Source organism: Propithecus coquereli, unplaced genomic scaffold (genome assembly GCF_000956105.1).
Source record: "Propithecus coquereli isolate 6110/MARCELLA unplaced genomic scaffold, Pcoq_1.0 Scaffold32, whole genome shotgun sequence".
Taxonomy (NCBI): Eukaryota; Metazoa; Chordata; class Mammalia; order Primates; family Indriidae; genus Propithecus; species Propithecus coquereli.
The window spans coordinates 4,057,464-4,082,742 of NW_012148841.1; the positions used below are offsets into that span (position 1 = coordinate 4,057,464).

Here is a 25,279-nt window from a genome sequence, read left to right on the forward strand (position 1 = left end):
CATTGTTGGTGGGAATGTAAATTAATACAGCCATTATGAAAAACAGTGTGGAGGTTTAACACCAAACTAAAAAGAGAACTATCAAATGATCCAGCAATCCCACTACTGGGTCTTTACACAAAGAGAAGGAAATCAGTATATTAAAGTCATGCATGCACTCACATGTTTACTGGAGCACTATTCACAATAGCTAAGATATGGAATCAACCTAAATGTCCATCAGCTGACAAATGGATAAAGAAAATGTAGTATATATACACAATGGAATACTATTCAACCACAAAAAAAGAATAAATTCCTGTCATTTGCAGCAACAAGGATGACCCTGGAAGGCATTATGTTAAGCAAAATAAATCAGAAACAGAAAGATAAATACAGCATATTCTCACTCATATGTGGGAGCTAAGGAAAAAAATTTGAGCTCATGGAAGTAGAGAGTAGAATTGTGGGTATTAGAAGCTGGAAAGGGTATGGGAGAAAGAAGGATGAGGAGAGATTGGTTAACGATTATAAAATTACAACTCGATAGGAGGAATGAGTTCAGCACTGTAGGGTGAATATGGTTAACTATAATTTATTGTGTATCCTCAAAAAGCTAGAAGAGAGGATTTTGAATGTTCACAACACAAAGAAATGACAAATATTTGAGGTAATAGATATGCTAATTACCCTGATTTGATCATTACACATGGTATATATATGGAAATATCACTCTGCATCTCATAAATATGTACAATTATTATGTGTCAACCAAAAATACAAGGGAAAAAAAAAAAAGAAAAAGTGGAAACAACTCAAATGTCTATCAACTGATGAAAGGATAAACAAAATGTGTTATATCCATATAGTGGAATTTTATTTGGTAATAAAAAGAAGTACTGATGCATGCTACTATACGGATGAACCTTGAAAATATTATACTAAGTAAAAGAAGACAGACCCAAAGGCCACATATTGTGTGATTCCATCTATATGAAAAGTCCAGAATAGGCAAATATGTAAAAACAGAAAGTAGATTAGTGGTTGCCTAGGACGGCTGGAGGGTGGGACAGGCATAGGGAGTGACTGTTAACGGGAAGGGAGTTTCTTTTGGGAGTGGTGAAAATGTTCTGGAATTAGATTGTAGTGATGGTTACATTACTCCATGAATCTACTACAAACCAATGAATCGTGCACTTTAAATTGGTGAGTTTTATGGTATGTGAATTATATCTCAATAAAGATGTTTTCAAAAGTGAATTGATTTACATAATAGTTGTATAACTAAGTAAAAATCAGAAAATATTTCTGCAGCATCCTTCAGTTCAAGATGAATATAGAAATTGCCCACTTTTCAAATATTTTTGTTAGCGACCTACAGACCCTGAAGACCAACCCATTAGCAAGACAGGAAGCAAGAGATGTCATCGTGCTTATGTGTTAGACAAGTTATCATAAGGCCTTTCTGCTGTAAATAAACACAACTTTGTAACCGCCTCATATTGGTTATGGAAGGCCAGCTTCTCCAAACAAGTGAAATACACTATTCCAGTCAATAGGATTCATTTTTAGTGATTTTTTGACTCAGAAGCTTCTCAGATTAGTGACCTAAAGAACATCGGAGCCACGTAGGTAAATATTCTGTTTGGTACCACGAAGTTCATAAATGCTCCAAATTAGGAGGCATTCTCTGAGACAAGTATTACAACATTTTACAGATTTTCTTTATACCTTTAGAAAGTCTTACATCTCAGGTCTGGAATAAATTCACTCATTCTTAACTCATCACGTGATAAATATTTTAGATGTATTATATTGATCAGGCTCTGGGACAGAAAACTGGGAGTATAAAGGGCAATAATATGCTGTTTGCTATCAAGAAGCCCATAGTCTGGCGTGGAGACAGACACGTACAACAGATCATTACAACCTGGTGAAAGGTAAATACTGTGCACAGTGGTGGTATCGAAGAAGGATGATGGGGCCAGCTACCGTGAGCTGGAGAAGACTTTCTGGAGGAGAGTCATGAGCAGAGAAGCACAAGTTGCCAAGTAGACCATGGAGGGAAAGACATTCTAGGCAGAAGGAACAGAATGTGAAAAGGCATTAAAGTATGAAACAGACTGTAGGGAACTATACAACACGGCATGAATGGACTTATAATGGATATTTTTAAAATTATCTGAACAGTTGATCATTGAATTCTTCTTAAGGAGGAAACTATGCAGTTTTGTTGTTATTGTTTGTTTTGTTTTGTTTAATACCTCATTAAATGCTTAGGATAAAAGTACTGGAGGCTGACTGGTGTCAAGGTTTTACTTCTGGGCGGGATGGAAAAGAGTAAAGTGGGAAGATAAGACAAAAATAAGGAGGAAAGAGGAGCCAGCAAGATGGAGTGACTGGGCCTCCATGGGGCAGAGTGCAGGTTGGTGCTTACTTTTTAGGAAAGTTGTGGCATTATTGTAATGTAAATTCTCCTTGGTTTCCTTCAGAAGTCAGCCAAACTCATGAATGCTTTTGCTGGAGAGAGTTTTTGGTTTTATTTTCCCAAAGTATAAAAAGGGACTAAATTTTGTGGGTAGGTGAAGCACAGAGGAAAGTAGCTAGTGTGGGAGCCTGGAAAAGTCTCCGGCATTGCAGGTTTATGAGAATGGGAGCCTCCAGGAATGCAAAGGAATCTGGGGAGCACTTTGCTCCTCCGTAGCCCATGGAATTGAGGGACCTGAATCTGAGTGGCCAAGGAGTCCCTATAGGAAAATTGGCTTACATTATAGCTCCATTATTGGGTTCATTGAGGCAAGTTTCAAGACCTAAGCCTCAAAAGGAAGCAGGCACCACATCCCAAGAGCCTTATACATCATTCTAAGGAATCTGGACTTCACCCTACGCAACAGAGTTAAACAGAACTTTCCCTCTCTAGGGAATACAATTTGGTACATAAGTGACCATAATGCAAGAAAGAATGAGGTATATGTTTCAAGAGAGGTATAGGGATCTCACAGCAGGGAACAACTGATTCCAGCTGGAAGAGGTGGTGATCTAGAAAAGGCTTTCGAGGAGGCAGGAGAATTTGAATTAAGCCTTAAAGACTGAGTATGATTTTGATAAGCGAAACAGTGTTTCAGGCTGAGGAAATGGCATGAACAGAGACTTCATTTGGAAAGTGTGAGTTGTTTGGGAATTAGTTCAGTTTGGGGTCACTGGGAGTAGTGGGAGAGAAGAGGGAACACTGCCAGGAACAGATAGACACACAGAAGACATTTGGGAGCAGACAAATCCTTGAACACTACATCCCCCCCGCCCCCAATTTTACATCTGGAATTGTTTAGCTGATGTAGACAGACAATAGCAATGAAATAGTTACCAAATGTTGGAATGGTATGTATGTGTGTGCGTGCGTGCGCCTACTATATGGCTGAGTCACTGCTACTCCTGGCTTAGAATATTACCAACATAAACATAAAACATCCTTCCTCTACCTCTTTATTTTGAAAACATTCAAATCCACAGAAAGTTTCAAAGAATAGCACAATGAACACCTATATGCCTTTTACCTAAATTGATTAATTATAAACATTTTGCCACATTTGCTTAATTGCTGAGTGTATATATGAACACATATATTTTATTCATTTTTATGTATGAATATAGTATTATATTGATATGTATAGTTTTATATATTATCTGCTTTTAAATACACACATGCACACATATATATAAATTTTCCTGAACCATTTGAAAATAGATTTCAGATATCATGATGCTTTACCCCTAAATATTCTGTATGCATTTCCTTAGGAAGAAGGGCATTTTCCTATGTAACTATACGGTATTGTGTATATATAGTATAGACATATATAGCATTATGATACCTAAGAAAGTTAACAGTAATTCCACATTATCTAATACAAAGTCAATATTCAAATTTTTTTTGTGTCCAGGACCCAGTGTCAGAGTTCATGCATTGCATTTGGTTATCATGTCTCATCAGGCTTTTTTTCTTTAAATTTGGTCTTTTAAAGCTGGGTGTGGTGGTTCATGCCTATAATCCTAGCACTTTGCGAGGCCAAGGAGGGAGGATCCCTTGAGATTAGGGGATTCATGACCAGCCTGAGCAAGAGTGAGACCTGGTCTCTACAAAAAATAGAAAAATTAGCTGGGTGTGGTGGCATGTGCCTGTACTACCAGGTACTAGGGAGGCTGAGGCAGAAGGATGGCCTGAACCCAGGAGTTTGAGGTTGCAGTGAGCTATGATGATGCCACTGCACTCTAGCCAGGGCAACAAAGTGAGACCCTGTCTCAAAAAAATAAAAAAAATTGTCTTTTAAGACATTAACTTTTTCTAAAGAGCCCAGGCCAGTTATTATGTAGAATGACCCACATTCTGGATTTGTCTGGTTGTTCCTTATGATTAGATTCAAGGTAAACATTTTTTGCAAAGATACGACGTAAGTGCTGTTGCATCCCATTAGGAGGCATTTATGTCAGGCTGTCCCACTATCAGTGATGCTGCTGGGTTGCTTGTTCAGGTGGTGACTACCAAAACTCTTCCTTAGAAGAGGTATATTTTCCCCCTTTTTATTTAATAAGTTATCTGTGGTGTGATTCATTGAGACTCTATCAATACTCTGTTTCCCAACAAACTTTCAGTCAATAGCTTTAGCATTCATTGGTAATCCTTGCCTAAATCAATTATTACATTGAGAGTTGCAAAATGCTGATTTTAAATTCTATCCTTCATTCTACATTTATTAGATAGTATTCACTTAAACCGTTTTTTCTATCACTTTTTCCCTTTAATTCTGATAAATATTTTGGGAAGTATTTTGAATAAAATAAGATTATTTTAAACATAATACTAACTGCCCCAATGAATTTTTTGTGTTACCTAAAAATAATCTTTTAATTTCCCAAAATTCCTGTTAAAGGCATTTACAAAACGGAGTTACTGTTTTTACTGATGTGATCATGTTGCTTGTTGGCAAAAGATGACTCACTGAGGAAAACAAAAACACCAATACTCTACCTCCATTATAATACCGAACATTGGACCATAATTCAAAACAAACTATGTTTTATATATGAAAATGAAGTGGATGAAAACTTGTTAAACAGAGCTCAACACACTGAAAGTAAGATTTATTCATTAAAACTTGCACATGGCTTTTTTTCTAAGATACTATGCTTTTAGAAACAGCCTGGAAATATGGCCTAGGCATTATGGAAGTTGAACATTAGAATAAAATATACTGTAATTTAGGTGACAGCCCCATTGCTACAAATCATCCTTGTTTATAGCATGTTTCAGTTCGGAAACTGAATACTTCCATACAGGCATACCAGAACAGTACGTAAACATAAGTAAACTTTATAATCTCCCCTGAATATGATTAAAGAATCACTGTCTTGCAAAAAATCTATATAAAATTACATACAATTGCATAGTTTGTCCAAGTTTTAACTCACTTTTCTTCACTTTTTGATCGTCTTTATGAGCAGTAGCTTGCGGACTTCAAGGTAAACATGCTAAAATAAATCTCTTATCCACAGTTGTGAGATAAGCCATTGTAAAAGTATGGAGAAAAAGATTGGAAATATTGCATAATCTCTTAAAAACCACAAATATAATAAATGGGTAATAACATTATTACAGTATAAGGAGTTCATAAAAAATTGGCACAAGTATTGAGATCCCAATATATAAATGTGTAAAGACTCTGAAGAAATTCACAAAGGAGGAAATACAATCACAATGATAAGTAAATTATAGGGGGAAATTATTTATCTTACTAGAATTTTTTAAAATGCAAATTCAAGTAACAAATTTTTAATTTCTATTTTTGAATAGCCATATTGGTAAATAAGTATAAAACTGCCACAGTTATTTTATTGCTGCTAAATTAAATTGAATTAATTTATTTATTAAATAAAAATTGCTGCAACTCATTGGAAAAGCAATTGGCCAAAACAACAACAATAAAATGCCCTGTTCAAAAGGAGAGAAAAATTGAGGGGGGGGGAAAAAACTCAAGGATTATAAAAACTTTTTTCTCTTATTCCTGTTTTTATACTCAAGCCTAGAATACTACTTAAATATAGTAGGAACTATACAGATAATTTTTTAGCAAATGAAGGAAGAAAAAAGGAAGAAAAGGATGAACTAATGAATAAATAAAATTTCTCAAGAGTGGAAAAGTTGAGAAGTTATAGTACACTCAGAATATTCTGCAAATATATGGCCAGGAGCTTTGGCTCATGCCTGTAATCCTAGTGCTCTGGGAGGCCGAGGCAGGAGGATCGCTTGAGGTCAGGAGTTCAAGACCGGCCTGAGCAAGAGCGAGACCTGTCTCTACCAAAAATAGAAAAATTAGCCAGGTGCAGTGGTGTGTGCACATAGTCCTAGCTACTCAGGAGGCTGAGGCAGGAGGATCACTTGAGCTCAGGAGTTTGAGGTTGTAGTGAGCTATGATGACGTTACTGCACACTACCCAGGACAATGGAGTGAGACCCTGTCTTAAGAAACAAAAAATATTCTGCAAATATAAAAAGTAATTGTTTTCTTACCACTGGAAAAAATAAATAAAAAATGACTGTTCTTTTTCTTTTTGCCCTCTAGTTCAACCTATAACATAAAAAGTGATTGTTATAAAGAACATACAGTAACAGACTTAGGTTTGAAAAGTAGAATACAAAATTATACCTGTGTATATGTGTGTGTATAGTGTGTATATGTGTGTATGCATGTGTGTATATAAGATGAGAGAACCCTCAGAAAAATGAAAATAGTTTGCTTTTTTAGAGGGTGGGCAATGATATGAATATATTTTTCCATTATCCATATTTCTTTTAATGCTATTAGAATGTTTGTAAAAAATAATTTAGAATAATTTGGAAGAAAAAACTCAATACATAAGTCCATTATTGAATCTTTTTGTACATCAATAAAAATTATATAAAATATTAACACCAGGCTTTATTTCTTTACACAGATTTCTAGTTAGTTTGCCTTCTCTTCTAAACAAACTGTTAACAGCACAAATGCACCAATATTGAAGCAAAGTACTAAGCTCTGAATGTTAACATGTAAAAGTCTTATACACGAATGAACATTTTGTTTTACAAAATTGATGGATACATCTCTATCTTCATATTACTTGGTCCATCTGTGAAGTTTGACCCTGCTGACTATCCTCTGGTTTTTCAAACACTACCTCCTTTGATTCCCATGACATCGCTCTGACCTCTTTCTCCAACTACTTCTCTGGATATCCATTTTCAGTTTAATTCATTGGTTCATCTTCCAAATCCATCCATCCCCTGGATATGTATTGGTAATCTTTTCTTCTCCTCTGTCTCTATCCACAGCTTCAGCCACTTCAGCCATCTCTACATCTAGCCCAGATCTCTCCCTGAGCTCCAGATCTTGTTCTCTGACAGACATCTGAATGTGCCATAAGTACCTCAAACTCAGCATAGTTACTTTCAGAGGACTAGTATTCAAACTGAACACCACGAGATTTTAATGGGTTCTTCCTACTCTCCGTACACTCTTTCAGGAGTCTGGTAAAAGCTAAATTGGTCATTATGGACTTTCCTTTGGTTTAAGTACATTGCTCCTTCCTCTGCATTTCTGATTCTCTTTACAGGGCTCAGATCTCCCTATATGGGAAATCTATAAAATGCACATAACTTAGGATACTTGGTATTTTTAGTACAGGATATTGGAAAATGCACTCAATGAAATAAGATGGAATGGGGTGCCTGGACTGGAAACCCTGATGTAATTACTGGGGTATAGATCATGGGAAATCTAAAAAGGCCCCTGATGGTCAGTGAACATAGGAAACTTCCTTTCCTGATACCTTTTTTTTTTTTTTTTTTTTAATGAGGATAAATGGGATGTAAGTTGTTGCTGTGGTAGAGGGGTAGAGGGAATAGAATTGGGGTTGGGGCAGGGTGAATTGTTGAAAATCCTTGTGTAAGTTTTGTGCTTTCAGTAAAGCTTCAATAGGAATACACCTAAGGCCTATGATTCCAGACATTCTGACAAAAACAAAACAAAGGAAAGCAAAACAAAACAAAGATTCTGAAAGTCAGATGAGTGTTTGCCTTATCTTTGTTACCCAGGACCAAAGGGGCCCATAGTCTGGAGAGATGTGCTCTGGTAATGGTATTAAACATGTCCAAAATGGAATTTACCACCTTGTCTCCAAGTCCTAATCCCTCTCCTAGGTTCTTTTCCTGTTTAATAGCACCACCATGCCCACAATTAACCAAATAAAAAGCCTGGGCAGTATCTAGGTCTCTTCCCTGTCCCCCCATGCCCCATATCCAGCTAACCATCAAGCCCTACTAATACCGCCTCCTAAATACCTCTCATATCTGTCCCTTCTGCCACCATTATCAACACCTCATTATTTCTAGCTGTCACTGCAATAGTTCATCCTCTCTTCAATAGATCTTCCATGCTGCCACCAGAGTTATGTTTCTTGTACACAAATCTGTACATGTCCTACTACTCAGAGTTCTTCAGTGGCTCCCACTGCATATTAGATGTAGTCTGAATCGCTTTTCAGGGCACAAGGCCACTCAAATTCTGGCCTCCACCTCTTTCTCCAACCTCATCCCCTGCCACATCCCTTCTCTCCTCAGGGCACGCTTGACAGCACTGAATCACCTGTGGATCTCCCAAAACATATTCCTCCCTCACACCTCCATCCTTCCCACCTGCCTTTTCCTCCACTGAGAATGTCCTTCTCTTCTTTACCTCAAAAACACCTACGGAAGCTTTCATCTGAACCTCAAAGACTGAAAAGCCTCCCCTGACTCCTCCACAGAGACAACAGAGACAAATGTTCACTTTCTGACTCCTCCGTGCTATAATGACACAGTGCCCATCTCTCCATCACAGCAAAAAACCTCATTATGTCATAATTCAAATAAATAATCACTAAGATGGGTTGAGTATTTACTATGTGCCAGTTTACATGAATTATCTTATTTAATCCACATGACAACACTTCAGGTAGGTAATATTTTATTCACTGTTCTAAAGAGAAGGAAATGGAGGCACAGAGAGATTAAGTAACTTGCCCAAGGTCCTACCGTGTAGTGGCACCAGCCAGGATGTGAACTCACATTCTGAACTCAGGCTTTTAGTAGCTTTTAACCATATACTGCTGTTAATTTTCTTCTTGTTGTTTTGCCACTAGACTGCACCTTGTGACCAGGACTGTGTCTTTCAGTTTGCTACTCCTCCAGAATTGAGTAAAGTGTCTGATACACAGCTGACAACAAGTAAATATTTGTTGAATGAATTAGTCTATTTATAAACTTATCTGTTTTTGTGGACTCAAATGTCTCTTATCTTGCTGGCATACTCTCAGAATTCTTGGATGGAATATATTTCCCTTTGGAATTGTTTGAATCAGTGTTTACATTTCATGTTTCTTTCTGAAAAGATTTTCTCTGTTTGTGCTGCATTCCACATTCTTTTAGGAATAAAGAACAAAACTTATATTCAGAAATATGTATCATCTCAATTCACACATCCTCTTTCTAAAATCACTCATAATGCTATCTTGTACAATGTTACTGAAAGTTTATCTTAATCTCTCAAGCGATCTTCCCTTTTATACTCTAGTTAGCATTATAATTTTATATAAAAAACTTACCTTTTCTTCCCAATTATCTGTTTATTTCTACTTAGTTGTTACTATGAATTTTGTAATCATATTTCTTTTTAACGTATACCAACCTCTCTGACCTAATTTTCTGACTTACAAGTCTAAAGGAAAGCAGGCTTTGGTCACCACACAGAAATAAGTCCTCTATTAGTGATGTTTATGGAGGGAAGGAAAATTGGCATCTCTGTTACCTGGAAGTAGACCAACTCGTCTTAAGGCTGCTTGCTCCTACCTGAGGGAGGTTGAGAGGAGGGTTTGCTGCCAAATATTCTTTTTGAGGGAAGTGACAGACTTATATTGGTCACTTCTGTTTGCACTGTTTTTAGTAGGCACTTTGCTGGAAACAGGAGACAATGGCTGTTGTAACCTCTGTGAGGAGAAACCACTGTCACTAGTGATGGGACCAGCAGATGATATAAGGCCACGGCTGGACAGAAGAGCCTTGAGAGGACTAAGGAGAGGTCCAGCTCCATATGAACAAACAGACTTCTTGTTTTGTGCTTTTTGAAAATCCAAGGCAAATCCATTTGTCTCTGAGCTATCCTGCTTCCTTTTAACTCTCATTCTTCCTATTTCTTGAATCCCAAGTGATTTCATGTGTTTCCTGCTTAAGAGGTTTTGCTTCACTGGACTTGGGCTTTATTTGTGTGTGTGTTCCGTGCAGATGGGTGGTCTCTTGCAAGTGTATCATCAGATTAAGACGTGCAGCTGTAAGTGCTCCCACTCCAGCTTGGAGCATAGCTGAGAAAATGTAGAATTCAAGGAAGCCTTAAGTATTTGGCTGAGAGGAAGGAAATGGTGCCAGATCCATTCATTTCACTCACTCACTTACTCAGCAAACATTTTGTGTGCCTCCTATAAACTAGGCACTATGCTAGGCATCCCAAAGACAGAATGATCCAGCATCTACCCTCAGGGAGTTTACAGTGCTGAAGGGAGACGGGCATGGAACAAATATTAAAATATAATGAGCTGACTGATGGCTTTAGTGGAGGCATATAGAAAGTGCAGTGGAAACACAGAGGAGGAGATCCTAAACCTGCCCAGAAATTCCAGGAAAGCTTCCCACACTGAAATTTAAGAGATACGCAAGAATTTATTAGGTAGACAAGTAAGGGAGCGGGTGTTTCAGGCAGACGGAATGATGTGCAGAGATGAAGAACCAAGAAGAACAAGATATGTTTGAGGAACTAAAGGAGAGTCAGTGCTGTGTCTCTGGAGTGAAGATGAAAGAAAGGTGGGAGTCAGCCAGAAGTGAGGCTGCAGAGGTGAGCAAGGGTCACTTCAGGGAGAGCCTGGTCACAGTCTACGTCATCCTGTGAGCAATGTGGAGCTGTGAGGAGCTCTGGGCAAGGAAGTGACAGGCTCAGATTTTTTTTTAAGTTTTGTTTTTAATTGACACAAAATAATTGTACATATTTATGATATATAGTATGAGCTTTCAATATATGTATACATTGCATAGTGATCAAAGCAGGGTAGTTATATTGATCACCTCAAACATTTATCATTTCTTTGTACTGAGAGCATTCAACATCCTCGCTTCTAACTATTTTGAAATATGCAATACATTATTGTTAACTGTAGTCACCCTACTAGGCAATAGAACACCAGAACTTATTCCTTCTATCTAACTGTAATTTTGCACGTAATGGCCAACCTCTCCCCATTTCCCTCTCCCTGGTATCCTCCCCATACTCTTGTAATCACTATTCTACTCTCTACTTCTATGAGATTCACTTTTTTAGATTTCACATATGAGTACGATCATGCAGTATTTGTCTTTCTGTGCTTGGCTTATTTCACCTACTACAATGTCCTCCAGGTTCATCTATGTTGTTACAAATGACAGGAGTTCACTCTTTTTTAGGGCTAAATGGTGTTCCATTGTGTATATATACCACATTTTTGTATCCATTCATCCATTGATGAACACTTAGGTTGATTCTGTATCTTGGCTATTGTGACTAGTGCCACAATAAACATGAGAATGCAAATATCTCTTTGACATATTGATTTCATTTCCTTTGGATATATTAACACATCAGTAGTGGGATTATTGAATCATATGTTACTTCTATTATTAATTTTTTGTGGAACCTCCATATCGTTTTCCATAATGACTGTACTAATTTTCATTCCTACTAACAGTGTATATGAGTTCTCCTTTTTCCACATTCTTGCCAGCATGTATTTTTTTGTCTTTTTTGATAATAACCATTCTAACTGGGGTGAGGTGATATCTCATTGTAGTTTTGTTGTTGTTGTTGTTTTTCTCATTATGGTTTTGATTTACATTTCTCTGATAATTAGTTGAGCATTTTTTCATATCCTTGTGGGCCATTTGTTTGTATATGTTCTTTTGAGAAATGTCTATTCAGGCCTTTTGCCCATTTTTTTTTTTTGAATTAGATTATTTGTTTTTCTGCCATTGAGTTGTTTGAGTTCCTTATGTATTCTGGATATTATTAATCCCTTGTCAGATGCATAGTTTGTAAATATTTTCTCCCATTCTGTAGGTGGTATCTTTGCTCCATTGATTGTTTTCTTTGCTGTACAGAAGCTTTTTAGGTCGATGTAATACCATTTGTCTATTTTTGTTTTTGTTGCCTGTGTTTTGGAGGTCCTACCCCAAAAAAATCCTTACCCAGACCAATGTCCTAAAGTATTTCCCCTATGTTTTCTTCTAGTAGTTTCATATTGTTGGATCTAACATTTAAGTGTTTAATTAATTTTGAATTGATTTTTGTATATGGTGAGAGATAGGGGTCTAGTTTCATTCTTCTGCATGTGGATATCCAGGTTTTACTGCACCATTTATTGAACAGGGTGTCCTTTTCTCAGTGTGTGTTCTTGGCACCTTTGTCAAAAATCAGCTGGCTATAAATGTGCTGATTTATTTCTGGGCTCTCTATTCGGTTCCATTGGTCTATGTGTCTGTTTTTATGAATAGGCTTGGACCTGCATGCTAGAAGATAACACTGCAGTAGACGTTAGTAAGGAAACAGTACTTGAACTAAGACAGTGGCAGTGGGGATGGAGGGGAGGCAGGGGAAGTTATAAGAGATAGTTAGACTATACCAATGATTGTTAAAGTTTTCACATGGGCTTCTTTCTTTCTAGTATATCATTTAGAAATATTTTTGGGGGGACTACAAATATCTGGAACTAGATAGCTTTATAATACATATAATTAAAATTAACATGGAAAGCAAATGCCAATATTCAATTTGAATTGATTTTTTTTTTTTGCAATTCAACTTGAAAGCAATTTATATGCTACCAATGATTTAAAAGCCTTTATTACTACTGTGAGGTGATCTAAACAGATAACACTCATCTAGGTAACTATGCTGTAATGTGGCAGAAATAAGATTAAGAACTAAATGACACTTATTTTTTAAAAAATATCTAGAGACATTAATGTTACCATGTGATTTAGATTTTCTTAAAGAAAGAATGAATCAATAATATAAACCCATTGATATTGTCTTGAAATGATCTCAACTGAGATGTATGATTTTCTGATAATTATGTACAGCATGACCAATGTTTATGCTAGAAAAAATTATGGTCAAAAATATTAAAAGGCCCTATTAGATAGTGTCAAGATGCTTTAACTATTGTCATTATCATCAGTGATTACTTGCTCAGCATCTGCTTACCCAGGCACATGAAAAATGTAAGGAGGAACAATCCCAGGCAGGAGATATAACGTATGCAAAGGTCCCAAGGTAGGAAAGGATTTGGCTTGTTTAAGGAGCTAAAAAGGCAGTGGTACTGGAGGAAAGGGAATGAGCAGAGCAGGGGCATTAGATGATATTGGAGGGGTAGACAGGGTCTATTCAATTAACGGTAAATGTTCTTTCAAATTTTGGTCTCTCCCTGATTTGATTTCTCTGCTTTATTAGACATCGTTGGTTATTCCTGCTACATTCCACACCTTTGCCTACATCCACCTGGTTCTCTTACAAATTTTTTACCTTCTTTCTTTTGTCTACTTCATGGGTTCATCTCCTTCTTCCCATTCCTGAGATACTGGTGTTCTGCTGTGTTCTTCCTGGGGGTACATCTCTCCTCACTCCCCGCCTGTCACTGAGGATCTTGGCCACATTCACATCTCCATGCTAGTGACTACCCCATATGTAGCCCCAGTCACCATCTCCCTCCCAATCCTTTGGCCTGAATATCCCACAGATTCTAACTCTGTCTGATAAAACTAAAATCATCTTTCCCTCAAAACCTGTTACTTTCCTTACATTAGCTATCTTTTTTGAGGTAGAACCTCAATCCACCCAAAGCCAGATTTTCAGAATTATTCTTATCCTCCCACCCCACCCTCAGGTCCTCATTTTCCACAACTAATCGATTGCCAAATTCTTTCAGTTTTACCTACTAAACATTCTTAAATATGTCATTTCGTCACTAGTTCTAGCCCCTGACCTTGTTCAAGAACTCCTCATCACTTCTTTTAACTACTAAAATACCTCCTACTTTTCTCCCACCTCCAGTCCTTCTCCCCTCCAATCTATGCCCCAGAGAACAACCCAAATAACCTATCTAAAATGGGAGGCTGACTATGACTATGACTCCCCTGCTAAGCGCTGTTTCATTGTCCATTGGCTCAAGATCAGTCTCTTTGGTGTAGCATAAAATTCCCTCAGTAACATCTCCTTTTTATAGTATATCCTAGAAAGACTAAGCTACATAGATACATTTGCTAAGCTGCAAGCATACATTTGCATGTCTCTGTATTAAGCAGGATGAATTAAGGTAGCCTTTCCTCTGCTTACCTCTATCACTAACTACACCTGCTGCATCACATTTAAATTACCCACATTGACCCTTCCAAATTGGGCTGCAGAAAATAGGTCTTATTGGTAATCCTAGAACTCAGCCTTTGTTTCTTTCATTCAATGAGTATGTATCAAGTGCATACTACTTCTGGGAAAACACCAGTGAACAAATCAAAGTCTCAGTCATCTTGGATCTCACATTCTAGTGCAGGTACTCCAGGAGATTGCCTACACAACCAGGCACTCAAGATCTAGTACTCATAATGAAAACTTTTGAAAATCTATCAAATGAAAGAGTCTTCTTAAACCACTGTCTAAGCACACTGTCTGGAACATTGCTCTGACTCATTTTTCCTTTGAACAACAAATATGGCAGTGACTAAGGCAACATAAGCAACAGACTGAACTGCCCTCACTGTGGATCCTGTGGTCTTCAGTAAATGATAATTCTATTACCTAGCAGAAAACATTTTCCCATATACATGGAGATATAACCTCATCTTCAAATAATCCTCTGGGATAGGAAAGGAATGAATAACATCACATTTAATTAGACATTTTAAAAAGTTGTAGAAGATTAAAGATTTCTAAAGATACTTTACATTATCACATGAGTAAGCTATTTTCCACACTTAAAAACTCTATCCTCTTTATATTAGAACAGGCAGACTGACATATTTCCTCTTTCCCTAATATATACTAATTATATAACCTCCTAAACAACTTTTATCTATGGATGATACAATAAATTATTCACTATTTCCCAAAAAAAGAATGACTGAAGACAACAAAATTATTATAAGAAACATAAATTTTGAAATGACTGTGTTTTTCTCTTTGCTTCCCCCATTTAAGTTAGCTCTCTCAATTAAATATCTTTCTAGATTTCTAAATATCTAGATTTTTGCCTTTGCTGATTAACTTCTTCATGAGTTTTCAAGATTTTCAGAATGCAACACACCTTCACCCTCTGCAACCCCAAAGAGCTCTTCTACCTCTGAGGAGTGAATTTCAATTATTTTCCTGCTTATTTCCTGAGCTTCTCTACATCTGTATAAAGCTGTCTTGCAGATGAATCAAACTAAACGTGCCCATTTTCCCAACCTGCAGCAAATGTGCTCCCCCAACTATGTAAGGGACACACAACTCAGGAAGGGTCACCACCCTTTATCCAGATGCTTAAGCCAAAAATCTGGTGTCATCCTTGATCTCCCCCTCTCTTCCTTACCCCCACATTCAGTCTATCTCTCTCTCCTGTTGATTCTTCTTCCTTGGTCTATCTCAAATGTGCTGACTCTGCCTGGTGCCTATTGCTGTCTCCCTGGCTTTAGCCCTAATACAGACCTTCGTAACTTTTCACCTGAATCACTGCTTTATAATTAGTCGCTATGCCTCTGTTATTCCCATGCCTGTAGAGCAGATAGAGTAATCTTGTTAGAATGTAAATCTGACCATGGTACTGTTCTAATTGACAGTACTGAATGTCCTTCCATGGCCAAAAGGGCAGAGACCAGATTCCTTAATGTAGCTTCTGGGCCCCCAATGACCTAGTCCCTGTCCACCTCTCAAACATCTCGCCACTCTACTCACCATCAAGCTATATCCAAATGTGTGCATTTCTTAATATCACCACAATTTTAAACCTCTACATCTTTCTCTGCAAGCTGTTCCTTTGGCTCATAGAATACCCCTTCTTCTCTGGGAAAAGGAGGTCTTCCTTGACCCTCTGAGCCAGGTTAGATATCCCTTCTCTTGTCTCCCATACTCATCATACTTTGTAACCACCTGCCCCATGCCTGTTTTCCCACTAGAATGTAAGTTCTAGGAGGAGGGATCATGCTGTTTTGTTTATTCCAGCATCCCCAGCACTGAGCACAATGTAGTCAAATAAATACTTGTTACCTAAATGAAGTGTGTGATTCTAACTGAAAATTCACCATTGAGAAGAACTGAGAATGAACATGATTATTAGAAAATATGAGAAACTTTTTTTTTCCCACAAAAGGCACAACTGATCATAGTTGATCTTTGGTGAATATCTGTAACATTCCAGAGTTTAAATCCCAAATATTAAGTCTGCAGTCAGATTTGCACTTCATCAGACCTACAATCCAGGCTGGTATTTAGCTGCCCAAGTTGACATCCGGGCTGACTCATTTTAATTTGACTGTTTGGGGTTAGCTTCCACAGCTGTTGTAGCACTGAAATTGTCAATCATTTGCCTTTTAGATCAGAGTTTAACTGAACTGGAGGAAAAAAACAATAACCTTCAGAAGACTTATTTTTCAATATTTTAGTAGGAAAAAAACTAGCATTCTTACCCAGAGATGTCCATTTATAATTCTCTCAAATTATATATGTTCTTCAGAAGAAAATAAAAACAAAGAATGAAACTTGAGGCTATGTACCTAAGTTTTTAACTTGTCCTCAGTAGATAAAATTTTAATATACGGTCTTTGAAAATAAAATCTGAGTTTTTCCCAAATGCTAATCACTAAGATGGGGCATTTAACCTTCACTCCAGGCACTTCAGGCTTGAGTTAAGTGCTGTGGTAGAATTATATTTTGATGTGTTTTATAATATGCTTTGATCCTCTACTTCTTGTTACTCCATGACCCTTCAGACAACAGCTGGCCATTCTACTCATATGTGTCAGGGAAAGATTCTTACAAAGAACACAGGAGAAAAAAATCCTGAGCCTTTAAGCTTCAAAAGCCCAAGCCCTCAAAGACTTGAGGCATAACATTTTCCAAAACCATGTAATCAGCTGGAACATTTATTCCACTCCAAGATTAGATAAAGAATCTTTGTCAAGAGAAAAGTAGAGAAATAAATAAGAGAAGAGAGGAGAGGAGAGAGGGGGAAAGAAGACAGGGAGGGAAAGAGGAGAGGATGATGGAGGAAAGGAAAGAAGAGGAGAAAGAGGAAGGGAGGGAAAGTCAGAGGGGAGCAAAGGATGAGATGCTGAGGAATTCCCCCCATAAGGGTCTGTTCTAGACCTTCCCAGGTTCGATACAATTGGAGAGAGAGTTGGCACCTCCGGATAGGTTTGGGGATCTAAAAGTAACTGGGCACTCATTCTACCTTTCCCTAGTAGGGTTGAAAAAAAGCAACAAGACATCAGAGTTTCCCTATGCTCATCATTGGATCAGTTAAGATCCAATGAGAAAAACAGAAACAACTGAGGAAATTTAATTCAAAACTGAGGAAATTTCATTTTAACAGGGAATTGGCTAGATAGGTGCTGGAGATACTGAAAAACCAAATGGGATAATGACAAAATCTAGAAATTAGCAGCAGTAGGAAGCCACTACTGCCCCTATGCTGGAAGGACAATAGGAAGAGACCATATTATTGAAGCCCAGGGACCAAGGTCCCCCAGGGAAGCTGGGATCACAGCAGACCTGTTCAGAGGCAGTAGACCACAAAGGAAATGCAGCTGATGAGATGACACAAAGAAAGGTAAAGGAAAATGCTGGCCTCTCCTTTCTACTGACCCTTTAATCCCTCGCAAAGACCTTGCATGCATCAAACCCAACTTGGAATCTAGCTGATGTGGGTGAGCCACTCTGTAGCAGAGCAAGGGGAGGGTAAGGCATGGGTCTGTGGGCAAACACATCTGTGATGTGGGAGCAGGAAATGTCTGCAGGGGGTATCTCAGACTATGGACCTAAGACAGTGTCACAGGATCACCATGCCCCAGCATGCCCAGAGGGGCCTCGAACCAGGCAGACATGACAAGGGAGCCTGAAGTTGGAATAAGGAAGATACATCAGGGATCCACCCGGACAGGAAAATAAATACCAATGGGCCCTCACACATCTTAGCGAATTACAGCTTGGACACAAGACTCAACAGTGAGAAGACAGACACTGACCCCACCAAAATGAGCTGACTACATGTAACTGTTCCCCCCCTCACTCTCATATCACACTTGGATGACACGGAACGGAGGAGGAGACAATCTAGCAGAGTGGAGGCTGAATCTAAGACTATTCATAGAAAAGAATAAAGAAAGGAAAGTGGGCCAATGAACAGACATAGTACTTCACCTAAGAGAGCCCACTGAATGTTGGGAAGAATGGACATATAATACAGATGTCTTTACTGCAGTGAGAAAGAGAGAAACAGCTCACGTTAAAGAAGGCTCCGGCGCTGGAGATGCACATAGAGAAGTTCCAGTTCTGTAGGGCTTCTCAGAGAAGGCCCTCACAGACAGGTGCTATTTGAACAGTGATTTAGTAAACAGATGGGGAAGGGATCCTCATCTCTGTTGTGCTTCAATATCCTTCCCAATGCACTGATTTTCAAGGGAAGCCTGTACATTCCTTTCCTAACTATAGCCCATTAAGTCTTTCAGAAACATGGCCGATCTCTTGGGGTCTGTTCTCCTTTTGATTAGTAAATGGGACAAGTCCAGAGCAGTAGGATGGGTGTGGCGTAAGTGTCAACTCTAATGAGTAGCATCATTCCCCCTGTGGGACATGAGTTCCTTAAAATGTGTCCTTTTGTGGATTTGATGGGCCATTTCTAGACTTCAGTCTTGAACCAAAGACTTAGATCTCAAGGCACTCAGGTAGTCTTACAGAATGTGAAATCTATAAGAAAAATATAGGTAAGCCATCTAAAATACATTCTCTCTACATTGACCAAACTTCCATAATGAAACAAATTATAGTTTATCATGAAATATTCCGATTTGTCAGGACTTTCCTCAAAATACTGTATTTTGCTTCTTTTTCTTTTTTTTTTTTTTTTTGAGACAGGGTCTCATTCTGTCACCTGGGCTAGAGTGCAGTGGCATCATCATAGTTCATTGTAACCTCAGACTCAAACCTCAAGTGATCTTCCTGCCTCAGCCTCCTGAGTAGCTAGGACTACAGGCACACGCCACCATGCTTGGCTAATTTTTCTATTTTTGACAGAGACAGGGTCTCACTCTTGCTCAGGGTGATCTCCAACTACTGGCCTCAAGCATTCCTCCTACCTTGGCCTCCCAGAGTGCTAGGATTACAGGGTGAGCCACTGCATCCAGCCTGCATTTTGCTATTTTTTAAATGCTGAAACAAGACTATTGGTTTACAAATAAACTTATTTATCACTATCCTAGAAACAATATCCCCAAACTTACCTTTTATAATCTAATAATGTAAGAAATAAAACTAATTGTTGTTATTTCCATTGTTTATAAAATGGAAAATGATTATATTACAGAAAATAATAAAAGTCATTGAACTGTTTGGAATATTTTTTTTCTTACCTCATTACAGATGGCTGTTCCAGAGAGATCTACCGATACCAAGGAAAGGATGTATACAATATGTTCAATTCCCAGGTGAGTCAAATGTTCAAAATTTCGTAAACTCAAGTAGTTTAAATTAGGGCAGCTGAAGGAAAGTAGCATGAATTAATTTTAGCTTTCAATCACATTGTCAATTTATATTTCTTCATATAAAAACTATCTTGGGAAAATAAATGGTATTGAAGCAAGGATTTTCCTTTTCACAACATAAAAGCAAGCCTAAAAGTGAAAACTAATTTGGCATTACAAAGTTGGGTGAAAGGGAGGTAGATTATTATATGACTTTCTTTTTTGTGATTTACTTTCATATTGTAATTTCTATTATAGTAAGAAAAAATATATCAGATGCATACAAAAAACTAGCATGTAAGTACCAAAATGAATGACCACTAAAAGTGAATGTAAGTTAAGTTCCTCGCTTATCCTTTACGAGTTTGCTACAGGAATTACACAAGACCTCTGACAAGAGAGGAGTCAAGAATAAATTAACGGCTCACGCCTGTAATCCTAGCTCTCTGGGAGGCCAAGGCGGGCGGATTGTTTGAGCTCAGGAGTTCGAAACCAGCCTGAGCAAGAGCGAGACCCCGTCTCTACTAAAAATAGAAAGAAATTAATTGGACAACTAAAAATATATAGAAAAAACTAGCTGGGCATGATGGCGCATGCCTGTAGTCCCAGCTACTCGGGAGGCTGAGGCAGTAGGATCGCTTGAGCCCAGGAGTTTGAGGTTGCTGTGAGCTAGAATGATGCCATGGCACTCTAGCCCGGGCAACACAGTGAGACTCTGTCTCAAGAAAAAAAAAAAAAGAATAAATTAACCAGCCAGAAAACCCCTTAGAAAATGCTGGAGTAAGGGTTTTCATGGAGATAATATGAAAAGTACAGAGAAGTTACTCATGTCTAGATATTCATTACTTCATGAATGACTCCATCTCAAACTTTCTCTTAGGTGAAATTAATAAGAAACATTTTAGATATAATCAAATGATTAGTTCAGTCTATGACTTCAATGTCTTTTATTTGTTTTCACTAAATATTGGACCAGCTTCTAGGCATCTCGAACGTTCTCCAAATGTCTTGAAGTCTTTACTTTTAGGTCTATCTCATCTCTATTATCAAATATACAATTACTAATGATATGATGTAAAATATTGTTTTATCATACCACTCTGATAGTTTCACAACAGAGGCATCACTCAGGTGCACACAGTTACTTAAATTTAGTTCTCTTATATTTATGCTCGCAGGACCATCAAGAAAATTCCTTAATCCTATGTCACCAATTCTGTAGGAAAAAATAAGAAAAGCTTCATATGTGATTTTATATATGAATATATAGAATAGCATTAAAGTAATAGTCACTATACCCAGTATATTTCCACAATAGCAAGGTAATCTGTATGTTGGCATTTTGTCAACATTTTGACAACCAAATTTGATTATATAGCCTTTAATGTAATAAAAAAAGCAAAAATGAGAATAATGGAAGAAGTATTAATAAAAATGTTATTTCTGTTCATTTTTTTCATTTAATTAGGTGGCATAATTTTTAATAAGAGATAGCTCTTAAGGCCTCTTTCTGTTTGGTAAAAATGTGATCAAGTCAAGCAGTCCCTGATACCATCTCCTGCAAAAGAAAAAGACCAAACTTAGGAGAGGGAGAACAAAGACTAACAGTCAAACTACTGCCAGAATGCAGTTTTCACTAAATACAAGGTCAATTTAGCTGGAATGGAAACCCAATAAGAGAACTTACAGCTCCTTTCCTTCTGAATCAGAGAAAATGTGATGCCGAAGACCCTGACTTCAGCCTTCTCCCACTGTCTGTCCTAATTAGAAACAGCTTCTATGTGTCAGTGCCATACTCCTACTACGTCAGTCCTGCTTTATAAATAGTTAGAAATCTGCTCAGCCCATCAGTGTTTCTGTCTTCCACTGGAACCTTTATTTAAATTATTCTTGGATAAAAAGTAAATTAAATAAGTACTATAAAACTGTATTTTTCCAAAATTAATTTATATATTTAACATAATTCTAATTAATATCTCAATAGGATTTTGTCTGAAATATGACAAAATTATTCTAAAATTTATCTAGAAAAATAAACTGGCAAAAATATCTAACTTAAAAGACAATAAGGAATACAGTAGGGTGACTATAGCAAGTAACGATGTATTGTTTATTTTAAGATAGCTAGAAGAAAAGATTTTGAATGGTGTCACCACAAAGAAATGATAAATGTTTAAAGTGATAGGTATGGTAATTACCCCAATTTGATCACTATAGTACATGCATTGAAACATCACATTGTACCCCATAAATATGTATAATTATATATTGATTATAAATTTAAATTTTTTTAAAAGACTAATAAGGAGAGTCTCATTCTATTAGATACTAAAACACATTCTAAAGGAATAATAGTAATAGATAACATTTATTAAGTGCTTATTATGTGCCAGATACTATTCTAAACACATTACATGAATTAACTTATTTGATCCTAACAACAATCCTATGAGGTATGTGCTCTTATTTTCCCATTTTGCAGATAAAACACTGTGCAAGATCAGATAGAAGACAGATAAATGAATGGAACAGAAAAGATAAGGTGAAAACAAACATATAGACACACATATTATAATCAAGGAAGTAACAAAAAAGACAATGGAAGAGATTATTGAAATAATGATCGAAGTTAAGTGGTTAATGCAGTTAGTCCCAAATCTGGTTGTGCATCAAAAGCATCCATGTTACTTCTTCTTTTTTTTTTTTTTTAAATATACAAGCAGAGGTTCCATCGCTAAAGATTCAGATTTAATAGCTCTGCAGTGGGGCTTGAGCCTCTGTAGTTTTATTCAGCTCTGCAGGTGATTTTAATGTCTAGGGATTTTTACTTTTAAATCATATATAATGTGTGGGGTTTTTTGTTGTTGTTTTGTTTTGTTTTGTTTTTGAAATGGAGTCTTGCTCTGTCACCCAGGCTAGAGTACCGTGGTGTCAGTCTAGCTCACAGCAACCTCCAACTCCTGAGCTCAGCTGATCCTCCTGCCTCAGCCTTCCAAGTAGCTGGGATTACAGGCATGCACCACCATGCCTGGCTAATTTTTTCTATTTTTAGTAGAGACAGGGTCTCGCTCTTGCTAACTCTTGAACTCCTGACCTGAAGTGATCCTCCTGCCTCGGGCTCCCAGAATGCTAGGATTATAGACGTGAGCCACCATGCCTGGCCTTGTATGTATTTTTAATTTATCGTTTTATTGCTGATTCCTAACTTAATTGCTTTGTAGTGAAAGAATACAGTTTGTTAATAAAAATAGTTTGAAAGTTGCTGGAACATGCTTTAAAACTTTGTACATGGTCCATTTTTTAAAGGACTGATGGGTATTTGAGAAAAATGTATATTCTTTGACTCTCCAACAGACTATTTTTGGTATATCTCTCTCTTATGAATAAATTTTAAAATCTGAAACTCTCATATTAAACTTTCTCTGTCTTTTTACCCTACATGTTATATTCTTTCCTATTTTTCATCTTTGCTGTCATTTCTTCAGTGTGATCTTCCAGCTCTATACTTTTCTCCTCCATGAGTTCTAATCTACTGATCAGCAATCCATTGAGCTTCTTTATTTCAATAACTATATTATCTTTTATTTATAAAAGTTTGATTTGTTCACATAAACCTAGTTATTTTTAATGATATTTTATTGCCTGCTCATATTCCTGATTCCATTGTTTATTTTGTTGAATATTTCATATACAGTTACTTAAGATTCTGTGTCCGATAATTGCACCTGAATTATCTTAAGGTCAAATTTATTTTGCTATTTCTCATTTCTTTTCCTTAGGGTGACTCCTATTTTTGTGCATTTGGTACTTTTTAATTGTGAACACCTATTCTAAGCTCTTTATGTATCAGATTTTTAAAAAAGTTGTGAGCATCTATTTATTTAATCTTCATCTCTAGCCAGAGAAACTTTGTGCTAACTTCTTCCAGGACCTTGGTTACTACCCTCTGGAGACCATTTTGTCCCCCTTGAAGCGGTCCAGACCCTGTAGAAGTCTTAGATTCTGCTTCCCTCCTTTGAGTCTTGCTCAGAACTGATTCCTCAATGATAATGTTGACATGAACATTTATGCTCAGAGCAGCCCAACCTTTTATGTTTGCATGCTATTCACTATTGACTTCAGCAAGTCTGTTCATTGAGAGGCTGGTGCAGAATCAGGGGATTTCAGGCTATTGGATATTTCTCTTATTCTTTATGGGCTCAGCAAGGTATTAAAAGTATATTTCATCAAGGATCTGAATTGTTTTTGGCAGAGTCCTTTGAAGTATCTTGTCAACTACATACCTGAAGCAGAAAACTTCCATTTAATTTTAAATTAATTAATCTGCAGAAGCCTGAGTGAAATACAAGAATTAAATTCAATTTCACATATTCATACAGATAGAATTATCTATATAGATACACACACACACATATACACACACCCCACATGTATGTCTGGGGTGTGTGTGTGTGTGTGTGTGTGTGTGTGTGTGTCTGTGTGTATCACTGTTATCTATCACTATGTCACAAATTGACCCAGACTTTATGGTTTAAATGGCAAACATTTATTATCTCCCAGTTTCTAGATCTCAAGGATTTGGAAGTGGACTAGGGTGGTTCTAGCTCAGGGTCTCTCATGAGTTTGCAGTCAAGATGCCAGTCAGGGGTTCAGTCATCTGAATGCTTGACTGAGGCCAGAGGGTCTGCTTCCAAGCTCACTTACATGGCTGTTGGCATGAGGCCTTTATTCTGTGCTGGCTATTAGCTGGAGGCCTCATTTCCTAGTCCATATTTTTCCCATTCTAATCTTTATGTCTCCCCTGACCCCTGCTGACCCATGCTGCACACCCCCCCATTTTAATAATAGGAAACATAGGTTAAGATTCTGTGTAGCTTAGCTCTCACTTGTCTTGTGTTTTCCCAAATGTTAGCCAACTTCACTGTGGATCAAGTGCTATTTTGTTATCATCCGGCCCTACAAGATTGTAAGAAATATACACAGGTGTGAGGCTGAGATTTCCACTGGGGGAGAGGTTTCAGCAAGAATTTGATCTTTGCCATCCTGAAAATACCAGGATAGCAGCCCAATAGTGGCTCAGCTAAAGAAAGGGTTTGAGGCCGGGCGCGGTGGCTCACGCCTGTAATCCTAGCTCTCTGGGAGGCCGAGGCAGGCGGATTGTTTGAGCTCAGGAGTTCGAAACCAGCCTGAGCAAGAGCGAGACCCCGTCTCTACTAAAAATAGAAAGAAATTAATCAGACAACTAAAAATATATAGAAAAAATTAGCCGGGCATGGTGACGCATGCCTGTAGTCCCAGCTACTCGGGAGGCTGAGGCAGAAGGATTGCTTGAGCCCAGGAGTTTGAGGTTGCTGTGAGCCAGGCTGACGCCACGGCACTCACTCTAGCTCGGGCAACAAAAGTGAGACTCTGTCTCAAAAAAAAAAAAAAAAAAAAAAAGAAAGGG

At 37.6% G+C, this 25,279-nt stretch overlaps 1 protein-coding gene across 1 annotated transcript in view; it reads right to left on the reverse strand.

The window, feature by feature from the left end:
* Positions 1-25,279, reverse strand: part of FBXL13 (F-box and leucine-rich repeat protein 13) — a 198,399-nt gene that overhangs the window by 34,864 nt on the left and 138,256 nt on the right. The window contains exons 12-13 of the mRNA XM_012650294.1: positions 20,930-21,049; positions 19,723-19,849 (exon numbers count right to left, since the gene is read on the reverse strand). Coding sequence (XP_012505748.1) covers positions 19,723-19,849; positions 20,930-21,049 — 247 coding nt within the window. The remainder of the gene's footprint in view (positions 1-19,722; positions 19,850-20,929; positions 21,050-25,279) is intronic.